At 42.2% G+C, this 21,322-nt stretch overlaps 1 protein-coding gene across 2 annotated transcripts in view; it reads left to right on the forward strand.

The window, feature by feature from the left end:
- ARV1 (ARV1 homolog, fatty acid homeostasis modulator) overlaps positions 1 to 20,712 on the forward strand; it is a 39,405-nt gene extending 18,693 nt beyond the window's left edge. For both annotated transcript variants that reach the window (XM_033935674.1, XM_033935675.1), the window contains exons 4-5: positions 5,556 to 5,780; positions 19,913 to 20,712. In XM_033935674.1, the coding sequence (XP_033791565.1) occupies positions 5,556 to 5,780; positions 19,913 to 20,019 (332 nt within the window). In that variant the 3' untranslated portion in view covers positions 20,020 to 20,712. The remainder of the gene's footprint in view (positions 1 to 5,555; positions 5,781 to 19,912) is intronic.
- The last annotated feature ends 610 nt before the right edge of the window (positions 20,713 to 21,322 follow it).

Below are 21,322 nucleotides of genomic sequence, written 5' to 3' on the forward strand. Positions count from 1 at the left end.
ACTCTATTCAGTCTGTGCCCCCAGGAAACACAGGACAATCTTCTATGCCTTGCAGATATTTTTTTCATCATCTTCACAGTTCCTCTATAATGATTCAAGACAAATGAGAAGCAGTGTTCTACATAAACAAAGAAGGGGGCTTACTCACTTGTCCTCTCTGCTGGGAAATAGTCAGAATAAACAATGGCCAATTCCATCAAGGCTACTTACATACCTGGCATGCAGAATGAGCCAACAGGCTCAGCGGAGTACTCTTTATTGATTGATTGATTGAAATTTTAACATAATTCACAAGTATATTCCTCTTGTTCAAAACAGAAAAGAAATAAACTAGAAACAACTAGCATATACATCTACTAGGAAAATAGTCAATCTTTCTTAGACCACTAATTCAAAAAGGGGGGGAGGAGATAAATTGAAGAGATACAAAACATAAGAAAATGACAAAATTATGAAAGGCTTAACAGCTTTAACCCCCACCTACACACACACACACACACATTCTTCCTGCTTTTAAACATTCCCAGTAGCCAGACCCTTCACATCTAGAAAAGCACAGTGTACAGTAGACATATTTAACACCTTGATATTTAATCAAACATTTGCACGGATATGCTAATAAGAATGTCACTTCAAGGGTTAAAGTCTCTACTCTCATAGCAAGGAATAGTCTTTTTCATTCCTGCATTGTTCTCATGACGTCGGGAAACATCCATACTTTCTTTCCTTGAAACAATAATTGAGGATTTCTAAAATACAATCACATAAATGCATTCATGTTTTGTTCGAACACAAAAGATATAAACAATGTGGCCCTCTCTGTAGATTCGGAAACAGTAGTTTCTAATAATTCAGTAACATTGAGAGAGTCTGTTGGTAAAGGTTCCTCTGTACCTGGGGCAATTCCTACAATTTTCTTGTTAGGTAAATAGTAAATTCTGTTAAGTGGAGGTATATGCTCTGGGGAAAATTTTAATATTTCAGTTAAGTACCTCTTCCACATATCAGTAGGTGTAACCCCCAAGGCCTTTGGAAAATTCAACAGACGCACGTTTAGTCTTTGATTATAATTTTCCATTTGTTCAATTTTTTTACTCAAAACCATTCGTTCTTTTATCAAATTATTAGTTAAAGCTTGAATAGTTACCACATCATCCTTTACTTCTTTTATCTCTGTTGAAAAGTCTCCTTTTGTTTTTTCCAAGGATTTGTCCAAAGCGTCTACGGTACTTACAAGTGTTGTTAATTCTTGTGAGGATCTGGCCACCTGATTGTTTAACCACTCGAAAGTCCCAAATCTTCTCGAGGGTAATCGCCGCCAACTTTATTGGTTCAGAGCCAGCTGAAAGGCTGGTTTACACAGTTCCCTGCTCACCCTCAATTCTCGCATATCCAACCCCCTGATACGGGGTCTCCCCAGCGCTCACTTCTACAGAGGAAACCTCCGCTCGGACAGCAAGTTGAGCAAGGTGCGGAGGCGGAACAGGCGCCAGAGGGGAGAGAGAAAACCTCCTCTTGGAATCCCCAGTCGCTCTTCCGGCTGGAGAAAGCCCGAGCCTACCTCCAGGTATATTGGGGTTAAAAGAAGCTGTGGCAAAGTCCAGTATAGAATGCTGAATAGGGGTAGAGGTCCGGATTGCAGCGGGCTCAGAATGGACACTGCCCTTCTGTTTAGAGTGAGGCATTCTTGAAAATTATGTAAGAAAATGCACCTGGACTGCTGGAAAAATCACTGGCTTCACGCTGCTGTCATCTTGACTCCTCCCCCTCCAGAGTACTTTAACCTCATGAATGGTCCCTCAGTGTAGGTATTCTGATAGTCTATATTGGAGAGCACCAGCAAAGAGAATGCAGTTTCCTCTTTACTGCTCCATTCTTCCTTCTCCCCTATGTTTGCTGCAGTTACCCTGTTAATTCTATGGTCTTAGTCATTTCTTTACACCTACCATCTAATCTCACTCATACCAGGAGGTACTGCACAAGTTTCAGCAAAGCCTTTGCACAATGGTTTTCAAAGTGCCCTACTGACTTTGATAGAACTTGCTCTCTCTCTTTCACAACCTTGCAGTTTTCCCTCCTTGCAAGTTGCTTCAGTTTCCAGCGGTTATCACTCAACAGGACTGCTAACTTCTTCATCCAGACTTCTTCGCTAGCCTTCATGGTATGGAAATTGAGCAATCTCTGGTGCCTACTCTTGACATTCTTCAGCCCATCCAAGATATCTTGAGAACTGATTAGAAGCCTTCACTAGAAGAACATATGCTTTCAAGCCGAGAAGGTTTGCAATCTAATTCTCTACCAATGACTATGACTGTCGTGTGTCATTGTCCTCCTATAATGATTCTAGAGTAACTTCTTGGACTTCATTCCTTGTCTATCAAAATTAATTTTGTCATAGATAATCTTCCAGTTTTAGAATTGCTTCTGGTTACATGCTTCATTAAAGTTAAATTTCATGCAAAATCTCCATTGCAGAAGCTCCATGTACCTTGGAGCCTAAATCTAATTCTTGCTTTATTCATTGTCTTCTTTTGAGCGTCTAGAAACAATATCTCCCAAGTTCATAATTTGGAAGTATTCTTCCTCTTAGTTATCACTTCAGCTAGGAGAGTTAGTGAGATTCAGGTACTGGTAATGTACGAATCTTATACCCAATTCCATCACCACAAAGCCCATCCTTTGGACAAGTTCTTAGCGAAGGTTGTAATGCTTTTTCTTCTGAATGAAGAAGTGGTACTTCCTACTTTTTGTCCAAAGCCTCATCTTACCTAGACAAGAGACCCTTCATACTTCTATATTGTTCTTGTCTGCTCCTGAAACAGAATTGTTTCAATTTTCATTCAGGAAGTCAGCTCAACAATTCAGGAAAATGGAAGGTAAGTTGCAAAAACAACCTTAGAAAACTGGCTGGCCTCTTGCATACAATATTTTGTTTTGAAGACTTGTATATTCATCTCGGCTGTAAGGTCAAATCTCTTGAAGTAGCCAAATCTATTTCATTTTGTACAATTTGCAAGGCAGCTACACAGTCCTCCCTTCATACATAGAAGCATGATGGCAGATATAGGCCAATTTGGCACATCCAGTCTGCTCAACCGCAGCATCTACTATCTCCTCTCCCTAAGAGATTCCACGTGCCTGTCCCACACTTTCTTGAATTCAGACACTTTGTCTCCATCACCTCTACAGGAGACTATTCCATGCATCTACCCTGCTTTCTGTAAGGAAATATTTCCTTAGCTTACCCTTGAGCCTTTCACCTCTCAACTTCATCCTATGCCCTCTCCTTCTGGACTTTTCCTTCATTTGAAAAAGACTCATCTCCTGTACATTAACACCACAGAGCTATTTCATATCTCTGTCATATTCCCTTTCTCCCGTCTTTCTTCTGGAGTATACATATTAAGGTCTCTGTCTGTCCCTATAGGATTTATGACAAAGACCATTAACCAATTTTGTAGCAGCCCTCTGGACTGACTTCATCCTATTTATATCTTTTTGAAGGTATGGTCTCCAAAATTACACATAATATTCCAAATGGGGCCTCACCAGAGACTTATACAACAGCACTATCGACTCCCTTATCCTACTGGCCATTCCTCTCCTTATGCATCCAAGCATCTTTCTGGATTTTTCTATCTGTTTTGCCACCCAGAGATAATCAGACCCAGTCACTCCTAAGTCCCACTCTTCGTTCATAGACAGAAGTTTTTTTACCTCCTATACTATACTATTCTCCTGAATTTTTGCAGCCAAAGTCCATAACCTTGCATTTTTTTAGTATTAAATCTTAGTTGCCAGTTACTGGACCATTTTTTTCAAGCTTCGCTAGATCCCACCTCATGTTATTCACACTCTGTATTTACAGAGTTTGGTATGATGTGCAAAAAGCAAACTTTGCTAGACAGTCCTTCTGCAATATCGCTCACAAGGATGTTAAAAAGAGAAGGCCCAAGGACAGATCTCTACAGCACTCCACTAACAACATCCTTTTCTTTCAAGCAAACTCCATTTACTACAACCCTTTACGTCCTTCCATTTAACCAGCTTTTAATCCAGTTCACTTCACACTACTGCCTTGGTCAAGCAGTGCTGGCCAACCTTGTAACCTAATCATTCTCGTACCTGACTGTGTGGACTCTCTAAGGACTAAGACAGTATTTTGCTAAGCAACCCTAGGTTTGGGAGTTGCCCATTTGTGTGTCTGACTCATTGCTCTTTTCCATTGATAAGCAGAATTCTAACTCTCCTGTAATAGATGTTTTGTGTAGTCAGCAAAATAACCATCCTTTCTGAGAGTTATCTGTGTTGAGATGGGGAATTAACTGAGGAGCTCAGGAAGCTGCTGCTATGTTCAGAAAGGACCATACGCCATGCATGCACCAAAATATGAGCTCTGATTCATCATGGCATCGGGGATGACATCACTCACTTGTGATGCCTTGTCACTTGTGTACCTTGTCAATCCTACTATATACAGAAAATACCTCTTACAGATAGATTTCAAACGAATTATCTGTAGAATAACACAAAATGTATAATTTTATCATATAAACTATTATTTGTTTGTAGTACAGTATATAAATTACTGCATTGCTTAAATTCCTAATCTTATTAATTTAAGTTTGGATATACTGCCATTTGACGCAGGTGAGGTTCACAGCAAGTACAATATTTGAAAATATAAATTGTAAAATAAATTACAGTACAATCAAAAAAAGAGAGATACTGTAACAGTAGTATGCTCCAGGTCCCAGGCTCTCAACAGATCACAAAATCCCTGGGAAAAATTAGGTTAGTCCCTTAGTTGTTTCTGGAGTGTATTCCATTTCAGTGGGCCTTAGGAAGTAAAAGCTGTCTGTCTCTTACTCAGATGGTGAGCATGTGTTGGGGGAAAAGTCACCTGACTAGTGTAATGGGAGCATGATCAGTGGGATGTTGATTGAGGAAGAAGGAATAGATAGGAGTGCTATCTTGTATCTTGTGAATAAAAATTAGGATTTGACACCATGGAATGAAGAATGAATGTATTGGAAAAGCATTGATTTTGTTTTGTTTGTATGTGTTCACGTATGACTGCAATAAGAGTTTAAAATTAAAATTAGGATTTGAATTGTACTCAGAAAAATATTAGAAGCCATTACAGCCTGGAGAACAGGAGGGATGTGATCATATTGATTTGTAGTTGTAAGTAATCTTGCAGCTGGGTTCTGAAAGAGCCCAGGAAGAATGGATTGGGATAGTACTGCTTTTTAAGTTGACGACAAATATCAGTTTCTGTGTAGCAGACACGAATAAGCATTAAAGACTGAAGTCTAAGCTAAACTGATTTACTGTAGCACTAGAACCTGCAATGCGGGAACAGGCTTATTAAAACTCTGAGGTGATGCATGTGCAGAATGAAGACAGCACTGAAACAAAGCATCTGCCATTAAATTGCACACATTCAGTAGCCTACGGCCAGATTGCATTTATGGCTTCTTGTCTCTTGTTTCTTAATTAATAGTAACAGAGGGACTTATTTTGTGGCATCCTACATTGTTTTCTTTTCACAGAAAAGACAGTATTCTTTGTGGGCATTTTTATTGCCTTGAGGCTAATGAGACTTGAGAACCTGAAAACAAAGTCAGACTTCTATTTACTCCTGAAAGCACTTCTGTTGTCAAGTTATGGAAAACTTCTCTTGATTCCAGCTGTCATTTGGGAACATGACTATACATATTTCTGCCTTAGACTCATAAAACTGTTTGTTTTAATATCCAACTCTCAAGCAATCAGAGGTACAGTAATAAACTTGACTTATTTTTGTTTTATTTGTATGAAAGTATAGTGTAAATTATTGAGACAAAGAGTGCCCTAGGTTGTGTCACTTGGCACAACCTTTGGGGGAGGTGAGCGACAGCACACAGTTAACCTGGCAAAATGTTGCTCAGCCTCTCTCACATTTGTTCTCCCCTGCCCCTCCCCCAGGTCCACAGATATGGCAACATGGAACTTTACCTACCTAATCCTTTCTGTCCCTCACACAGCCATCAGGAGTAGCACAGTATCAGCTTTCTGTGTGGTGCAGGGCTAGTCTCACGGTTTGAACCACAATATTTATGAAGATTGGTATGGGTCATACTGTGACACAGGCTATGCTAAGGGCCACTTCTGCTGCCGGTGGGGAAAGAGAAGCAGAAGGAGCTCTACTTGAAAAGGAGAAATGCACTGAGAACTTTTCAGGGTCTGTGGATGTGGGAGAAGCATTATGGACGTCGGAGGGAAGAAATAAATGAGAAAATAGTAGTATGATGAATATTCAGAAAGGAGGAGGAAATATGTAGAGAGTTTAATAGAAGTCAAGGAGATAGAATATGGGAAGAACTTCATGGGAATTGGAAAAAGGATATGGAAAAGAAAATGTGAAGGGAGCATTATAGGGGTCAGGGAGTTGGAGGAGAGTTTTCTTGACAAAAGGGAAGAGGTGTGGAGAGAGTATTCTGGAATGTGGACAAAACTTTCTAAGTACAGTATCGGAAGGGTTAGGAGAGAATGCAGGTCAGCCTTTTAAAGGTGGTGGAGATGTGAGAGGAGGTTTACAGGGATTGATGAGAGGGAAGTTTGAACCCGAGATAAAAGAGAGAGAGATGAAGTAGAGAGGATCCAGTATTGGAGGAAAGAAGTGCATGGAAAAGAAGAGAGGAAAAGAGAACCAGAGGACAGAGTAGAGAGAAATAACTGAACACTGAGGGAGAGTTCACTCTGGCCAGAGAGAGAGAGTATAAGAAAAAGGTCTGGCAATAGAGGGAGAGGAAGCGAGGACTTGTTATTAAATAGAGGGCAAAGAGAAAGGATGTATAAGGGAAATAGTCAAAGAGAGAGTGGATTTGGGGATGATCCTGATGGTGTGTGGGGAGAGGAATCCAGGAAAAAATGTAGGAGGAAGCAGATAAGGAATGAAGGACAAAAGAGAGAAGAAAGGGCTACATTCACTAAGCAAACCGATCAGTTTGTGAGGCCTTTACGACCAGAGTCCCTCCTGCACTATTCACTAACACCTGTAGCGATCCGATCCCGATCGTCCCATGCAAATTAGTAAAATCCCATGCAAATTGCTTGGCTATTTTGAGTCGGGTTTTACTATTGGCAAACCCGACTGCTGTAGACCTGTCGGTAACTGAGTTACCGACAGGTCTGCAGGCTTTTTGACAGGCCTGCCTGTCTTTTTTTTTTTATTCATTTTTTTCCATGGCACAGATATTTTGCGTGTATTACACACACTAAATATCTGCCCCATGAATAAAAAAGACAAGCAAGCCTGTCAAAAAAACATGTACCCCCCTCACTAAAATGTGCCCCCCCCAAGCACGGCCGCCTCCACTCCTGACTGGCACGGTCCTCGCCCTACCTACCTCCCTGCGACCGGCACGGCATGGCCCTCGCCCCCCCCCAGAGAAAAAAGCAGGAGGGATGCCAATTCCTTCCTGCCATCAGTGTTTAAAACAAAAAATGCTGCATGGCCCTCGCCCCCCCCCCCCCCCTGCTGACCGGCACGGCCCACCCCCGGCAGTAAAAAGTTGTGAGCAGGAGGGGTGCTCAATCCCTCCTGCTCCTAGGCCTCCCACCCCACCCACCCACCCCGGTACCTTTAAAATAGTTGGGAGCAGGAGGGGTGCCCGGACCCTCCTCCTGCTCCTACGCCGCTCCAAAATCTTCGGGAGCAGGAGGAAAGTCCTCCTGCTCCTACTCTGCTGCCACCCGCTGCCCAATAGCGGCCTTAGGCCCTGCCCCGGCACATCATCTAATGCACGGGGAGAGGCCTAAGGCACTGATTGGCTGAGGCGCCTCGGGCTCCTCCCTTTAAAGGGGCCTGGGGCACATCAGCCAATCAGGGCCTTCCTTAGGGAGGAGTCTAGGGAAGTCCCTGATTGGCCAATCTCTCTTGCCTGCTTGCCGGACTTTCCTGCTCTCTGCTGCCATTCCCCGCAGTGCAGGCCTGCTTTAAAACCAAGGGCTTGCACTGCAGGGAACGGCAGCAGAGAGCAGGAGAGTCCGGGAGCAGGCAAGAGAGATCTGGGCTGGGCTGAACCCTGACAGCAGTGACAGGAGGCTTCTTCTCCTGTCACTACTGTCGGGGTGTGCGCATTAGCGGGGATCGCTGTGGCCGTGGGTAGGGGGGCGTGTTAAAGATTTTCCCCATTTGCATGCAGGCCATTATTGACTTGGTCGGCCGGCCGGCATGCAAATGGAAACGGATTGCACACGGTTTGGAGGTTTAGTGAATCTAGGCCAAAGTAGGAGGCATGAGGAAAGGCTAAAAGGCAGAAAATGGAGACAGATAAAGAAAGGAGAGAATCAAAAAGCAGAAAAAAAAGAATGTATTAAAATGTCCAGATAAAGGTACGAAAAAGCTGAAACAGAGGAAAAGGATACCTAAGAAATAAAACAAAAATGAAGCAGACAATGATAAAAAGAATTATATTGAGCCAGATTTAATCAGGGAAATGAATTGAGGGATTGCATTTGCTTTCTTGCAGCTTTTGCTCAAGTGGTAGTGCTTGTTGGGGTGGGGTAATTCAGCTTTTCCTGTCAGGCTTGGGACGTTCAGCGTGCCGACTTAAGAATGTACATTGCCACATCCACTTCCCCACTTTTCACTTTTAAATGCATCGCCTTTCACTTTCCTGGTAACTTTGGAGACCATTCTTCAACATTTCGCTGGTTCTTCCTTTCTCACTTTTGACCTGCTGACATTTTTGTGCACTTCCTTCTCTCCGCATTCATGCTCTAATCTTTTTTTTATCACAGTGCGCTACAGAGAGTTCAGTGTCGGGTACTCCCTTTGCTTCCCAACTCTTTGCACTAGTAACCTTCCTCCTGTCCTTCTTTCAAACCTTAGTTTTTCTCATACTCTACTGCTCACTAAACCTTTTTTGTACTGGTGCTCTAAATACCTTCTTTCTCTCCTGGTTTATTACTTCAGTTCCATGATGTTCATTATCGTGTTATACACCACTTAAGCAGTACAATTTGTGATGTTTAATTCACTCATGTGTTTACCTACCTAGTTTGGTCAGCTTCGCCCTGTTTTTCTGCCATGGTTTCCTCATGTTATTCACACACAATTCCATACACCTTTTAGACTACATGTTTGCTACTTTTATGTCTTTAGTGTTCAAACTGCATTTTCATATTGGTTTTAAGTGTTTATACATCTTGCTATTTTTATTTAATACAGATATGTTTTTAGATTGTACGGTTTACATATTTTGTTTTTCTTTCAAATGTATCATTTAAACCGTTCTGAACTCAGAGCGGTATAGAAAATCAAATAAATAAAATTAATTATTCATGCTTATGTTTTTTCATTGCTTGTTTTAGATGCTTATTAGAGAATGACACGGTGGTTGTTACCCGCGGCTAGCCGAGAGTAGCCGTGGGTATCCCGCCGAAAAGGGGAAGAAAAAATAGTGGCCTCTGCGGGGACGGGGACAAGGCCATCCACCGCCCTGTGGAGCGGTGAATGGACTTGTCTCCGCAGTGAGGCAATCGGGGATCGCGCGGTTCCCGCCCGATCGCAGCGTTCCGCCATCTCCCTCCCTCCACCTCACCTTAGATGTAGAGCACTGTTCTTCAATTACCGGTCCGCAGGAAATTTCTGCCGGTCCGCACAGGGCCGGCAAGATTAAGGGACAGGCGCAAAAAAAAAAAAAGCCTCCCTCCTTTTCCCCTGCTCTTACCACCCTGCTGCAGTTGCTAAAGCCGACAGGAAGTCTTTCCGACGTCAATTCTGACGTCGGAGAGGACGTTCTGGGCCAGCCAATCGCTGCCTGGCTGGCCCAGAACATCCTCTCCGACTTCAGAATTGACGTCGGAAAGACTTCCGGTCGGCTTTAGCAACTGTAGCATGGCGGTAAGAGCAGGGGAAAGGAAGGAGGGAGGCTTTTTTTTATTTTTCTTTTTGATTGGCAGGGAGGCAGCAGGCTGGCTATGGCTAGGGAGGGAGGGAGAGAGGTAGACAGGCAGGCAGGCTTCGGGGGTGGGGTGGGACAAAGTGTGGAAGGTAGTGTTAGGGACAGGAAGGAGGCGCTAGGGGCACTAAAGACATGGGAAGGAGGCACTGAGGACACTAAAGACATGGGAAGGGGCACTGAGGACTTGGGAAGGAGGCACTGGGGGCACTAAAGACATGGGAAGGAAGCACTAGGGGCACTAAAGACAGGAAGGGGCACTAAGGACATAGGAAGGAAAGAGGGAGGGAATAGAAAGGGACAATTCTTGGGCCTGAATGCAGAAAGAAAGAAATGAAAGAAAGGATACACAGACAGAAGAAAACGCAACCAGAGACTCATGAAATCACCAGACAGCAAAGGTAGGAAAAATGATTTTATTTTCAATTTAGTGATCAAAACGTATCAGTTTTGAGAATTTATATCTGCTGTCTATATTTTGCACTATATTTGTCTATTTTTCTATAGTTACTGAGGTGACCGAGCTCGCGGAGATGGGGCGGAAACGGGTTTTTTAAATTTTAGTCTTAGTAGTTTGCCGGTCCACAAAATAATTATTTTATTTCTGCCGGTCCATGGGTGTAAAAAGGTTGAAAAACACTGATGTAGAGTATGACGGCTTTCTTTTTCGCCCAGCCACACACGTTCAAAAAGCTGCGCACGCGCGGCTGCTCGAGTTGATCAATCTTCTCCTCTCCTGCAACTTCCTGTTTCCGGTTGCGTCGGAAGAGAATATTGAACAAATAAGCAGCCGCGCGTGTGGCTGGGCGAAAAAGAAAGCCGGCATACTCTACATCTAAGGTGAGGTGGAGGGAGGGAGATGGCAGAACGCTGCAATCGGTCAGGTGTCTGCTGTTTTTGTATCACTGCCTGCCTGCGCTCACGTTCCAGATCCTCCTGTTGCTCATTGTACTGTAGCATCTGCATGATTATGTGCTCAGGTGGGCATTTTTAGTGTGCACAATTGACCTGATTCGAGCTATAGGTGAACATGGGGGACACGTCATTGCAAGGGAGGACAAGTCAATTGATTTATTTTATGTTCTGTTTTTGCTACAGGGCAGAGGCACTGAAACAGATTCTCAGGGCAGTAGTAGTAGTGGCAGGACTCTCTTCTGTCTTCATGGTGTTTCGCAGTACTGAGGCTTATATGGGTCCGCAGGGACGGTGACGGGGCGGTGAATGGGATGGCAGTGACGGTGACGGAGCGGTGAAGGGGACGGTGAGCCGGGGACAGGGTGGTGACGGGGACAGATTTTTTTCCCCGTGTCATTCTCTAATGCTTATTATTTTAAATGTATGTTACATCAATATATATTATACCTTTATGGTTTTTATTTTTCTTGTTGCTTATGCTCTATATGTTTGTTAGTGTCCCCTGAGGAAGGCGTTGCTCACATGCCAAAACTTGGATCCTTGTCAAGACCATCTGTTTAAATAAAAACTGTTTCATTGGCTGATAGGATGCCTCCCTTGTCTTTTTTTGTAGTACTGCCGGGTCTTTATTTGCCATTGTTTATAGTATGTTACAAACTTGTGCTTTCCCATAATGATTGGAAGAGCCACTGCAGTATGGGGCAATGAGAATTCAACTCCCATTGGCACAAGAAATCTCAAAAAGCTACCCAGCAGCATCATAGAGCAGTAGCATCTGCTAGTGGGTGTTGGGCCACTGCCAGGTTCTTATAGCTGCCACCAAGAGAGAAACTGCTACAATGAACGAGGCAATCCAGGAAAAAAAAGAAGTTTAGAAATGGGTGTAGGGAAGGATTGAAAGAGAGGAAAAAGTAAAAGGAGGGGACATGATTGAATGGAGGGGGAGGGGAAGGGAGGGAAAAGAAGTGGGAATAGAGAAGAAATTTAGCAGAAGGGATAGGGGAAGGGGATCAGAATGCAAAGGATAGGGGCAGGGAGATAGGAGCAAGGTCTTACAGTCCCTTATACGCACCCGCACATACACCCATATCCTCTCACCCACCCCTTAATCTACACATATACACACACCCATCATTATTAAGATTCTTCCCTAGAAAATTATTTTTGTTTGGCAGTATAATTGTTACCTCCACAGTGCATGTAATTACAACCTGAACAGAAGGCAGCCTCACCCAAAAGCATCTATATCAGGGGTGCCCACACTTTTTTGGCTTGCGAGCTACTTTTAAAATGACCAAGTCAGAATGATCTACCAACAATAAAAAATTAAAACACAAAGCACACTGTATGCGGAGAAAATGTTAATTATCATTTATATTTGTGGTTTTTTCAAAGAGGTCAAGGCAGATTACTTTAAAATATGCAATGTCACCTCAGTAACAACTATACAAAAATAGAGCATAAATATAGACAGCAGATATAAATTCTCAAAATTGACACATTTTGATCACTAAATTGAAAAATAAAATCATTTTTCTGGTGATTTCATGAGTCTCTGGTTGCACTTCCTTCTGACTGTGCATCCAATATTTCTTTCTTTCTGCCTCCTGCATGCTTCCTTTCCTCCAGACCTCATTCCATTCCCCAACCAACAGCTCTCTCTGTCCTTCCAGGAGTCCAACATTTCTTCCTCTCTCCTCCACCCCTATTGGCAACATGTCTCCCTCTCTCTCCCTCCTTTGATATGATCTTGCATCTCTCTGTTCTTCCTCAGGGTCTCTCCCTCTCTCTCTTATATCTGCACTTCCCATAGTCCAGCATCTGCCTCCTGTCTTTCCCCTTTGGTCCAGGCCTCTCTCTCTCGCTCTCTGTCTCTCTTCTGCTTACACCCCCACCCACCCCCAATGTTCAGCATTTGTTCTCCTTTCTTCCAGGTCTTTCTCTGCCTCTCTCTCTCATTCCTTCCTCCCTCCCTGGTCCAGAATCTTTCCACCTCTCTGCAGTCTCTCTCTCTCTCTTCCCTCTATATACCCCCAAGTCCAACATCTGCCCCCCTCTCTTTTGCCTCCATTTTATTTCAGGTTTCCCCTTCTTTCTATCTTCCTTCTAATATTTTGAGTCCTCCTATCTTTGATCCAGGTCTTTCTGTCTCTCTCATGCTCTGTCTTCTCCCTCCCCAGGGCCTGGCATCTCTCTCTCCTCAGTTCAGGGTGTTTTCCCTCTAGTCCAGCATCTACCCTGTCTTCCCCCTCCCTTTTAGTTCAAGTCTGCTTTCCTACCCCTCCTCAAGGTCCTTTTGTCTCTCTATCTCCCACTCTCTCCCTCTCCTCAGATTAGGGCTTGTACTATGAATTTGAATTGTTCTTTGTTGAAGTATTTTTGGATTTGTCTTAAGTTGCGCATGGTTGCGAATGCCTTCTGAACTGTTTTATTGATTTGAAGTTGCATGGTGCAGCCTTTGTCTATCATTATTCCCAGCAGTTTTAGGTTGGGTTGTAAGGGATATATGATGGAGTTTATTTCTAGGTTTGTTATGGTTGGAGTTTTGTTTCTTTCTAGAACAGGGGTATTCAACCTTTTGGCTTCCCTGGGCCGCATTGGCCAAAAAATCCACACAAATGCACAAACGCTGCAGCAAGACAGAGGAGGGACCAGGCAAGATGGTAAACACTGCATCGCCCTCGACCGGGGCTGCAAAAATACTTCATGGGGCCGCAGGTTGGACACCCCTGTTCTAGAAGTAAGAATTTGGTTTACCAAGGCGATGGTGGTGGTAGCTGCCTATCTAGGCAAGGCTGGCTTACAGGTTCATCCATACCTAGACGACTGGAAGATTAGAACTTCAAAGTTCCTGGAAGAAGAACAAGTGGTGGCTCATATGGTCCAGATCCTGCAGAGCCTGGGCTGGATAGCGAATTTCCAAAAGAGACAGCTGGTTCTACTAGCACAGTTAAAGAAGGCCTAGGAACTGCTTCAGGTGAGAATATCATCAATTTTGGGGAGTTGAAAAAGCCAGAGAAGGTTGATTTAGAAGCGCTCTGGCAAGCCATATCGGTTATGGACTCCAATCTAAAATTGACTCTTTCAGTTATTAAAACCGATTATGGGACTGTCCATTCTAAGGTGGAGTAACAGGGGGTATTACTATCTAATTTGAAGGAAAAAGTAGAGACGCAAGAAGTTAAGATTAATGAAATGAAAGCGGTTGAATTAGAAATGGTTAAAGAAAGATCATATATCTCATGAAAATTTTGAAAATCAATTGAGAGAGAACAATTTAAAACTTTTAAACTTTCCTAAATGTCCTATCATCTCACCAGTGGAGATGGTTAGGAAATATTTTCAAGAGACTTTGGCCATACCGTTGGAAAACTTGCCCCCTATTGTGAGAGCTTATTACTTTAATATTGGGAATCCTGAACATGAATCTACTCCAGCTGAATTGCCTTTAGACAGATAGGCGGATATGAACTTATTTTCATTTTTGGAAACTTCTTTAAAAGTAGTTACTGATAGAACTACCATGCTTGTGACTCTTGCTTTGGAAAGTGACAGGGAATTTGTTCTTCGTCTATATTGAGTACCTGATTGTAAAACCGCTTACATACCGCCTTGATAGGCGGTATATAAAATCCTAATAAAACTTAATAATAAACTTATATTTCCGTCATATGAATGACCAGTTTTTAGGCTCAAATGTTAGAATTTTTCCAGTTTTATCTCAAAAAACCCAGAGACGTAGGAAAGAACTCTTGGCCTTGAGGCCTAGAGCTCTTGCTCTGGGGCAACATTTCTTGTTAAGTATCCTGCAAAATGTTTTGCTACCTATCAGAATAAAAATTGTTTGTTCTTTGAGCCTAAACAACTTACAGAATTTATAGAGTCGAGAGAAAGGTTGGTAACCATACCTGATGTTATATGATTTGCCAGCGGCTGTAGGAAGGTGTATCTTTTGCCATTTCTTTTGTAATAGGTTAATAATTTCCTCAGTTTAATTTCTATTCTTGATCTCTTATATTGTGGACTAAATAAGAGCTATATTTTCTTTTCTCTATATTTAGTATTTATAAAATTATATTTCTTGATCTGTAACAAGTTATGTATAAGCCTGTAAAATTGAAAATGCAATTTAAAAAAAAAAAAAAAAAGACAGCTGGTTCTGTCTCAATTCCTGGAGTACTTGGAAGTTGTCTTCAACACAGCAAAAGGTTGCACGCATCACAGCAGGGGCACGCAGGCCGAAGCTTTGCACCCAGATAATGAGCTTGTTGGCCAAACAAGTTCCATCCGTGTGGCACTACTTCCGAATGCTAGGCTCCATGGCAGCCATGATAAACATGGTCCCATGGGCGAAGGCTCACATGCGTCCTCTCCAGAGCGTGTTATTTTTGAGGTTTCTTCAAATCAGACCCATGGCAGACGTCTTGTCCGTGGTCTCCAGAAGACCGGGCCAGTATGAGCTGGTGGCTCCATTCACAGGTATTAAGGGGCATGCCCCTCAGAATAGCTTTGTGGGTAATTGTGACAACAAATGCCAGCCTGTTTGGCTAGGGGGCTCACTGCAATAGACATCCAAGCCAGGAGCATTGGTCGGCCTCCCCAAAAAAGTGTTCGATCAACAGATTGGAACTTCATGTCATCCATTTGACATTGCAGAGGCTGGAGAAAAGTCTGGACAAGTGGTCTGAGTCTTCTTGGACAATGCTACTGCAGTGGCATATGTCATTCACCAGGGAGGCACCAAGAGTATGCAGCTGAATCTGGAGGCCTGTTTGCTATTCAGGTGGGTGAAGTTTCATCTTCAGGTGCTTTTGGTGGTGCATGTAGCAGGAGTGGACAAAGTCCAGGCTGATTTCCTCAACAAACTGACACTGGATCTGGAAACATGGGGACACTGTCTGCAACAACCTTCTAAATCATTGTTTGGCACAAGGGTTGCCCAATGTTCGATCTGATGGCAAGAGCAAGAAACAGGAAGGCAGACCAGTCAGAGATCTGAGCCCAGAAGTGCAGGTCTGGATATTCTGGTCCAGCCGTGGCGAAAGAGCAAGCTCTTGTACATATTTCCTCTTTGGCTGGATGCTCCACAGGATTGCAAACCATCGAGAAACAGTCGTTCTTGTGGATCCAGATTGTCCCTACAGACCATGGTATGCAGATCTAGTGCGTCTTCAGAGGGATGCAAATTTCAGACTGTGAGTACAGCCAGACCTTTTAGTGGTCATAAAAGATCTGGATTGCTTTGCTCTTACGGCTCTTGTGCACACTGTGCTAGCGCGCAAGGGATACTTAGATGTGGTCATTGCTACTCTGCTCAGAGCCAAAATACAATGGTCTCTGCTTATGCTAAGGCATGGGAAACTTTCCAGCACTGGTGCATTAAAGAGAAGGTGGAGCTTTCTCTGCTCCGATCTCCGTGGTGTTAGCCTTCCTCCAGTCTGGCCTTGACAAGGGGCTTACAGTGGCATCCCTCAGAGTCCAAGAAATGAGATTGATTTAGGGCTCGAGAGCGTAAGACTTCGTTGGCATCTCATCTGGACATTGCCAGATTCCTAAAAGGGGCACTGCGGCTCAGGCCACCGGTAAAACACCTGTTTCCCTCTTGGAACCTTAATGCAGTCTTGCAAGGCTTCAGTCAGGAGCCGCCAAAGAAAGTGATTTTGAAGGTTCTGACACTCGAGATGTTTTTTCTTGTGGCTGTTATCTTAACAAGAAGAGTTTCGGAACTACAGGCTCTTTTTTTTTTTTTTTTTTTTTTGCAGAGAGCCTTTCCTCAAATTCAGAGGCTGAAGTTTCTTAGGCACACAGTTCCATCCTTTTTGCCAAAGGTTGCTTTGGTTTTCCATGTCAATCAAGAAGTCAGATTGCTAGCATTCCAGTCCACAGGTTCTAAAAAGGACTGGATTCTGAAAAATTTGGATGCGAGAAAGAGTGCTTCTCTGCTATCTGACCTTCTTTTTGTGCTCACTAATCAGGCTAGATGAGGCACACTGGCTTCTAAGGCCACGATCCCCAGATGGATCCATAGGGCCATTTTGTCAGCATATATTACCTGTGGAAAACAGACACTAGTCTCAGTAAAGGCGCATTCCACTAGAAGTGTGGCTTCTTCGTGGGCGGAAGCTTGGGCAGCCTTCTCCAAGGAGATTTGTAAGACAGCAAGTTGGTCGACTCTACATATTTTTTCCAAGTTTTACAGAGTGAATGTAATGGTAAGGGAGGACTCTGTCTTTGGGTCCTCACTATTACGAGCTGAGCATTTACCTTGCCGGCCCGATGTAAGAAGCTCTTCTGCAGGTTAGTAAAACCCAGTATAAATTATTAATGATTGTCCATAAATTGATAGTTTATAATTTTATATTGATAAATTTTGCTGTTCCTTTTTAGCTGGTCTCTGTACTTTCAGAACTTTTATTTACACTGATAATAATGTGTTCTGATCAAAGCCTTATTCACCCCAATATACTTTGTATGTCTCTCAGGCAGTTTGGTTGCTATTAACAACTGTTTTTGTAGATAAGAACTTAAGAATTGCCATACTGGAGCAGACTGAAGGTCTATCAAGCCCAGTATCCTGTTTCCAACAGTGGCCAACCCAGGTCCGAAGTACCTAGTTAGATCCCAAGTAGTAAAACTTTGTGTTTTTACTTAAGTGCATATTAGCATTGCATATTTTCACAAGCATGGTTAAATGCTTTTGTTACATTTTTGTAACAATATCTCTTTTTATTTTGCATTATCAATTACATTAAACACTTATGCTGCACATTTTTTTCCAAAATATGAATATTCACTTCTGTCATATTCCATTTTGCACACTTCTTATTTTGAGTTTTATGCCTGTGTATGTGTGTGTACATATGTATTTTTTGTTATTTGTTTTGTGAGGACCCCTGAGGAAGGCTCACAAGCCAAAACACAGCCCATGTTGGGTCATTTTTCAATCAAGTATGTTTACAGCATACAGCCACATTTGCCTACATTGGAATAAAGGCCTAATTTTCTTTCATCCTGGCTTATCTGGTATGATCATTGCCACTGGTTTAGCTTTCATTGGTTTCTGTGGGATTGTCTGTTTTCTCCTTTTTGTGACTGTTCCATTACACCAGGGGTCTCCAATGTCAGTCCTTGAGGGCTGCAATCCAATCGGGCTTTCAAGATTTCCCCAATGAATTTGCATGAGATCTATTTGCATGCACTGCATCCATTGTATTTAAATAGATCTCATACATATTCATTTGGGAAATCCTGAAAACCCAACCTGGTAAGGGTTGAAGTTGGACACCCTGAATTAAACTACTGAAGACATCTTTGAATCCAAGACTTGTTGAGACTAGCAAAATGACTTTCTGCTGCGCAGGAGTTAAGTTATGGAACTCCTTTGTGGGGCAGATACGAAATTACTGTGAAAAGGGTAGCTTTAGAAAATTAATAAAGACACAGCTATTTGTTGATGCTTTTTTTTTTTTAAGATATTTCTGACAAGTTGATGATCTAACCATGATCTTTCTACCCTGTTCCGCCACTTATTTCTGTCAAATGGGATGATCAGTGACACTCAGAATAGCACACAGACAATATTAAGCATAAACAATAACACTTTATTATACTTATATATATAGATTAATATAAAAATAGAATAACATCACCGTAATCTCAGGCAAACACTCTTCCTTCACAATTGGGAATCCCTGCAACTGATAGGCGAGTAGACCCGGGAGACTGTCCCTTTAGACATCTTGGATTCTGTCCCTGGAGATGTCTTGGATTCTAATCTTAGGGGCAGAGTGCCGTCCTTAAAAAGGGTGAAAGCTGCTGAGTAAACAGCTGGTCCTGCCCTTTTGTTCTTTGTTTTGACAACACCTAGGTCAAGGAGGTGTTGCAGAGACCGGTTTCCCATCTGTCCTTTTGATGTTATCAAGGAGGTGTTGCTTTACTGTCCTTTTGATGTTATGTGGGCGACACGCAGGTAAAGGAAGTCAGAATGGCAGATAAGTAGGGAAGTGTTGAAGAAATCAGCTTCCCATCTGGTTTTCCTTTTGATGTTGTTTGGACAACATTCAGGTCAGATAAGCAGACTTGAGGAGACATATTACGTAGTATGTTGAGTTTCAATTACCCCCTGATCATAGGCATAACATACCCACATTATGGTATTTCTTGAAGATCATTTTTATGTCTATTTTAGCTTATGATTTTATCTATCCATTCTCTCTTATGTGTTTATTTTAAATACTGTGTATGTAAACCGTTTAGTTTTAAATGATATATAAATTTTTAAAATAAAAGATAAATAAGTATATACTCGAATATAAATTGGGATTTTGGGGCCAAAAAATTGGCAGGGGAAGGGGGATGAGTGCAGAGCCTGACGGGGGGGAGGGAGGGGGCGCTGGATGCAGATCCTAGCAGGGCATTTGAATATTAAGCCGCCCAACTTATCTTAGAATCAACCATTTTTCTTCCTTTTGGGGGGGAAAAATGGGTGTCTTGACATATTCGGATCGACATATTTGAGTATAAATAGTATATTTGACTATGGGCTCCTTTTACTAAGCTGCGATAGCGCTTTTAGCCCATGCAGAATTTTAGCACGTGCTAAACCCATGCTACACGGCTAGAACTAACGCCAGTTCAATGCTGGCGTTAGCGTCTAGCACACATGGCAATTCAGCGCACGCTAAAACCGCTATCGCAGCTTAGTAAAAGGAGCCCTATGTGGTCTGCAAATTTATAATAGTTTCTGCTATCTTGCCTGGCACTGAAGTCAGGCATACCGGTCTGTAATTTTCCAGCTCACCCCTGAAATTTTTCTTAAACATTGGCATTACATGGCCACTCTCAAATATTCAGGTACAATGGATTAATTTAATGACCAGGTTTTAATAAGAAGAATTTAAAAAATTAATACGTATTTAATGCAGCTGTTTTCAAGAATTCTAATATATTAATACCTTGTGTTATACAATGCATTTATTTAAATTATTTCTGTATTATGAAACTAAAATGGTATGTTTTTCTTTTTGTGGTTTTTTTTTGTGCAGTTACCCTGAACATAAGCCATAAATTGTGCCTGTTGGTCATCGTCAGTGGGCTAATTTTAGAAAGTCTTCTTGTCTACTGTTTCCAGAGAATGGGATGGAGTGTTTGATCACAGCAGCATGTACTATCTAAATATGGGTTCCTTTGCCAGCAAGGGGGAACAGTAGATCATCTGGATAACCCATGCTTAAGGTGGTGGTCATGGGCAGAAGATGAGCAAAAGCAGAATATCGTGGGAAGTATCTTAAGTCACTGTGTATCTTTATAGAATATCACCCTCCAATTCAGTAACATTGACTCTTAGGCCTTTTTTTTCCCACCAAGATACTAATTAAAATTCCAAAGTTTATTTGCATGTGTTTTTTACTGAATGAAATGTGTATTTTTTGAAAGAGAAAATTAGCTTATAGGATGACTCCTCCATTCATAGTTAACTATAGGCATTGGTGTTGGTTCTTTTGATCATTTCTTATTTTAAAGATCTGAAGAAACATATTTTCTACATAAAAATAAAGAAACAAAATATTTTAGCTATGGTAACAAAACGATATATAACGTTTGTCAGAAAACTGATGTGGACTGTTTATGGAGATTGTAGCTATATGCATTCGATATGTTCAGGACCAAATCATTGTAATATGTGGTAATAGACAGTTAAAAACAAAAATTTTTTATAAAGGTATATAATTAACATATTGCTGGATTATTAGTTACATCAAGTACTATATGTTTAGGATAGGGAAAGTACAAAACAGAAAAACAACCCAAGCCATACATCAACCATCAAAATAACCCATGTCCATAATATGATTCTGTGCTGAACATTTCAGAGCAGAGGCTTACTGAGATAAGGGGCTTTGAAGAATCTTGAACATTACTGTACCAGCTTTGTGGCTCATATTAGGCTAGTATGTGAGGGAACAGCATTTTGTGGCCAAGGGACAATGAAGTGTTAATTGAGTTGCATATAAAAATACAGGAATCTGGGCCTAGCATAATCGATTCCATGGGCTGATGCTCCTGGAACAACAACATGCTCATCTTACCTTTAAATGTAAGCGGAGTTTTTTACAGATTTGGGATGCTTTTATTCAGTTTTTGTCTCCTAGGGCTTGGAGCTTAGTTCTGAATTCATTCTAACTTGGGGACTCTTCTTTTTTTTTCTCTCTCTCTCTCTCTCTTTCTTCTTTTTCTCATTCTTGGGTACTCATCATGGGGTGGGGGAGTGCTGATGGTATGAGTGGGGAGGTATGGATGTGGTATGCTTGATTTATTTCAAGAGGGAAGGATATCGGGGGGGACCTGTTGGAGGGGGCTGTTGGATTTTGTTGTCTGGGAAGAGGGGGGTCTTCGCTCACTGATTGTCAGAGATTATCAGAGTACAGCTCTCTGATGAGTATGCCTGCTGGTTT

Source organism: Geotrypetes seraphini, chromosome 3 (genome assembly GCF_902459505.1).
Source record: "Geotrypetes seraphini chromosome 3, aGeoSer1.1, whole genome shotgun sequence".
Classification (NCBI taxonomy): domain Eukaryota; kingdom Metazoa; phylum Chordata; class Amphibia; order Gymnophiona; family Dermophiidae; genus Geotrypetes; species Geotrypetes seraphini.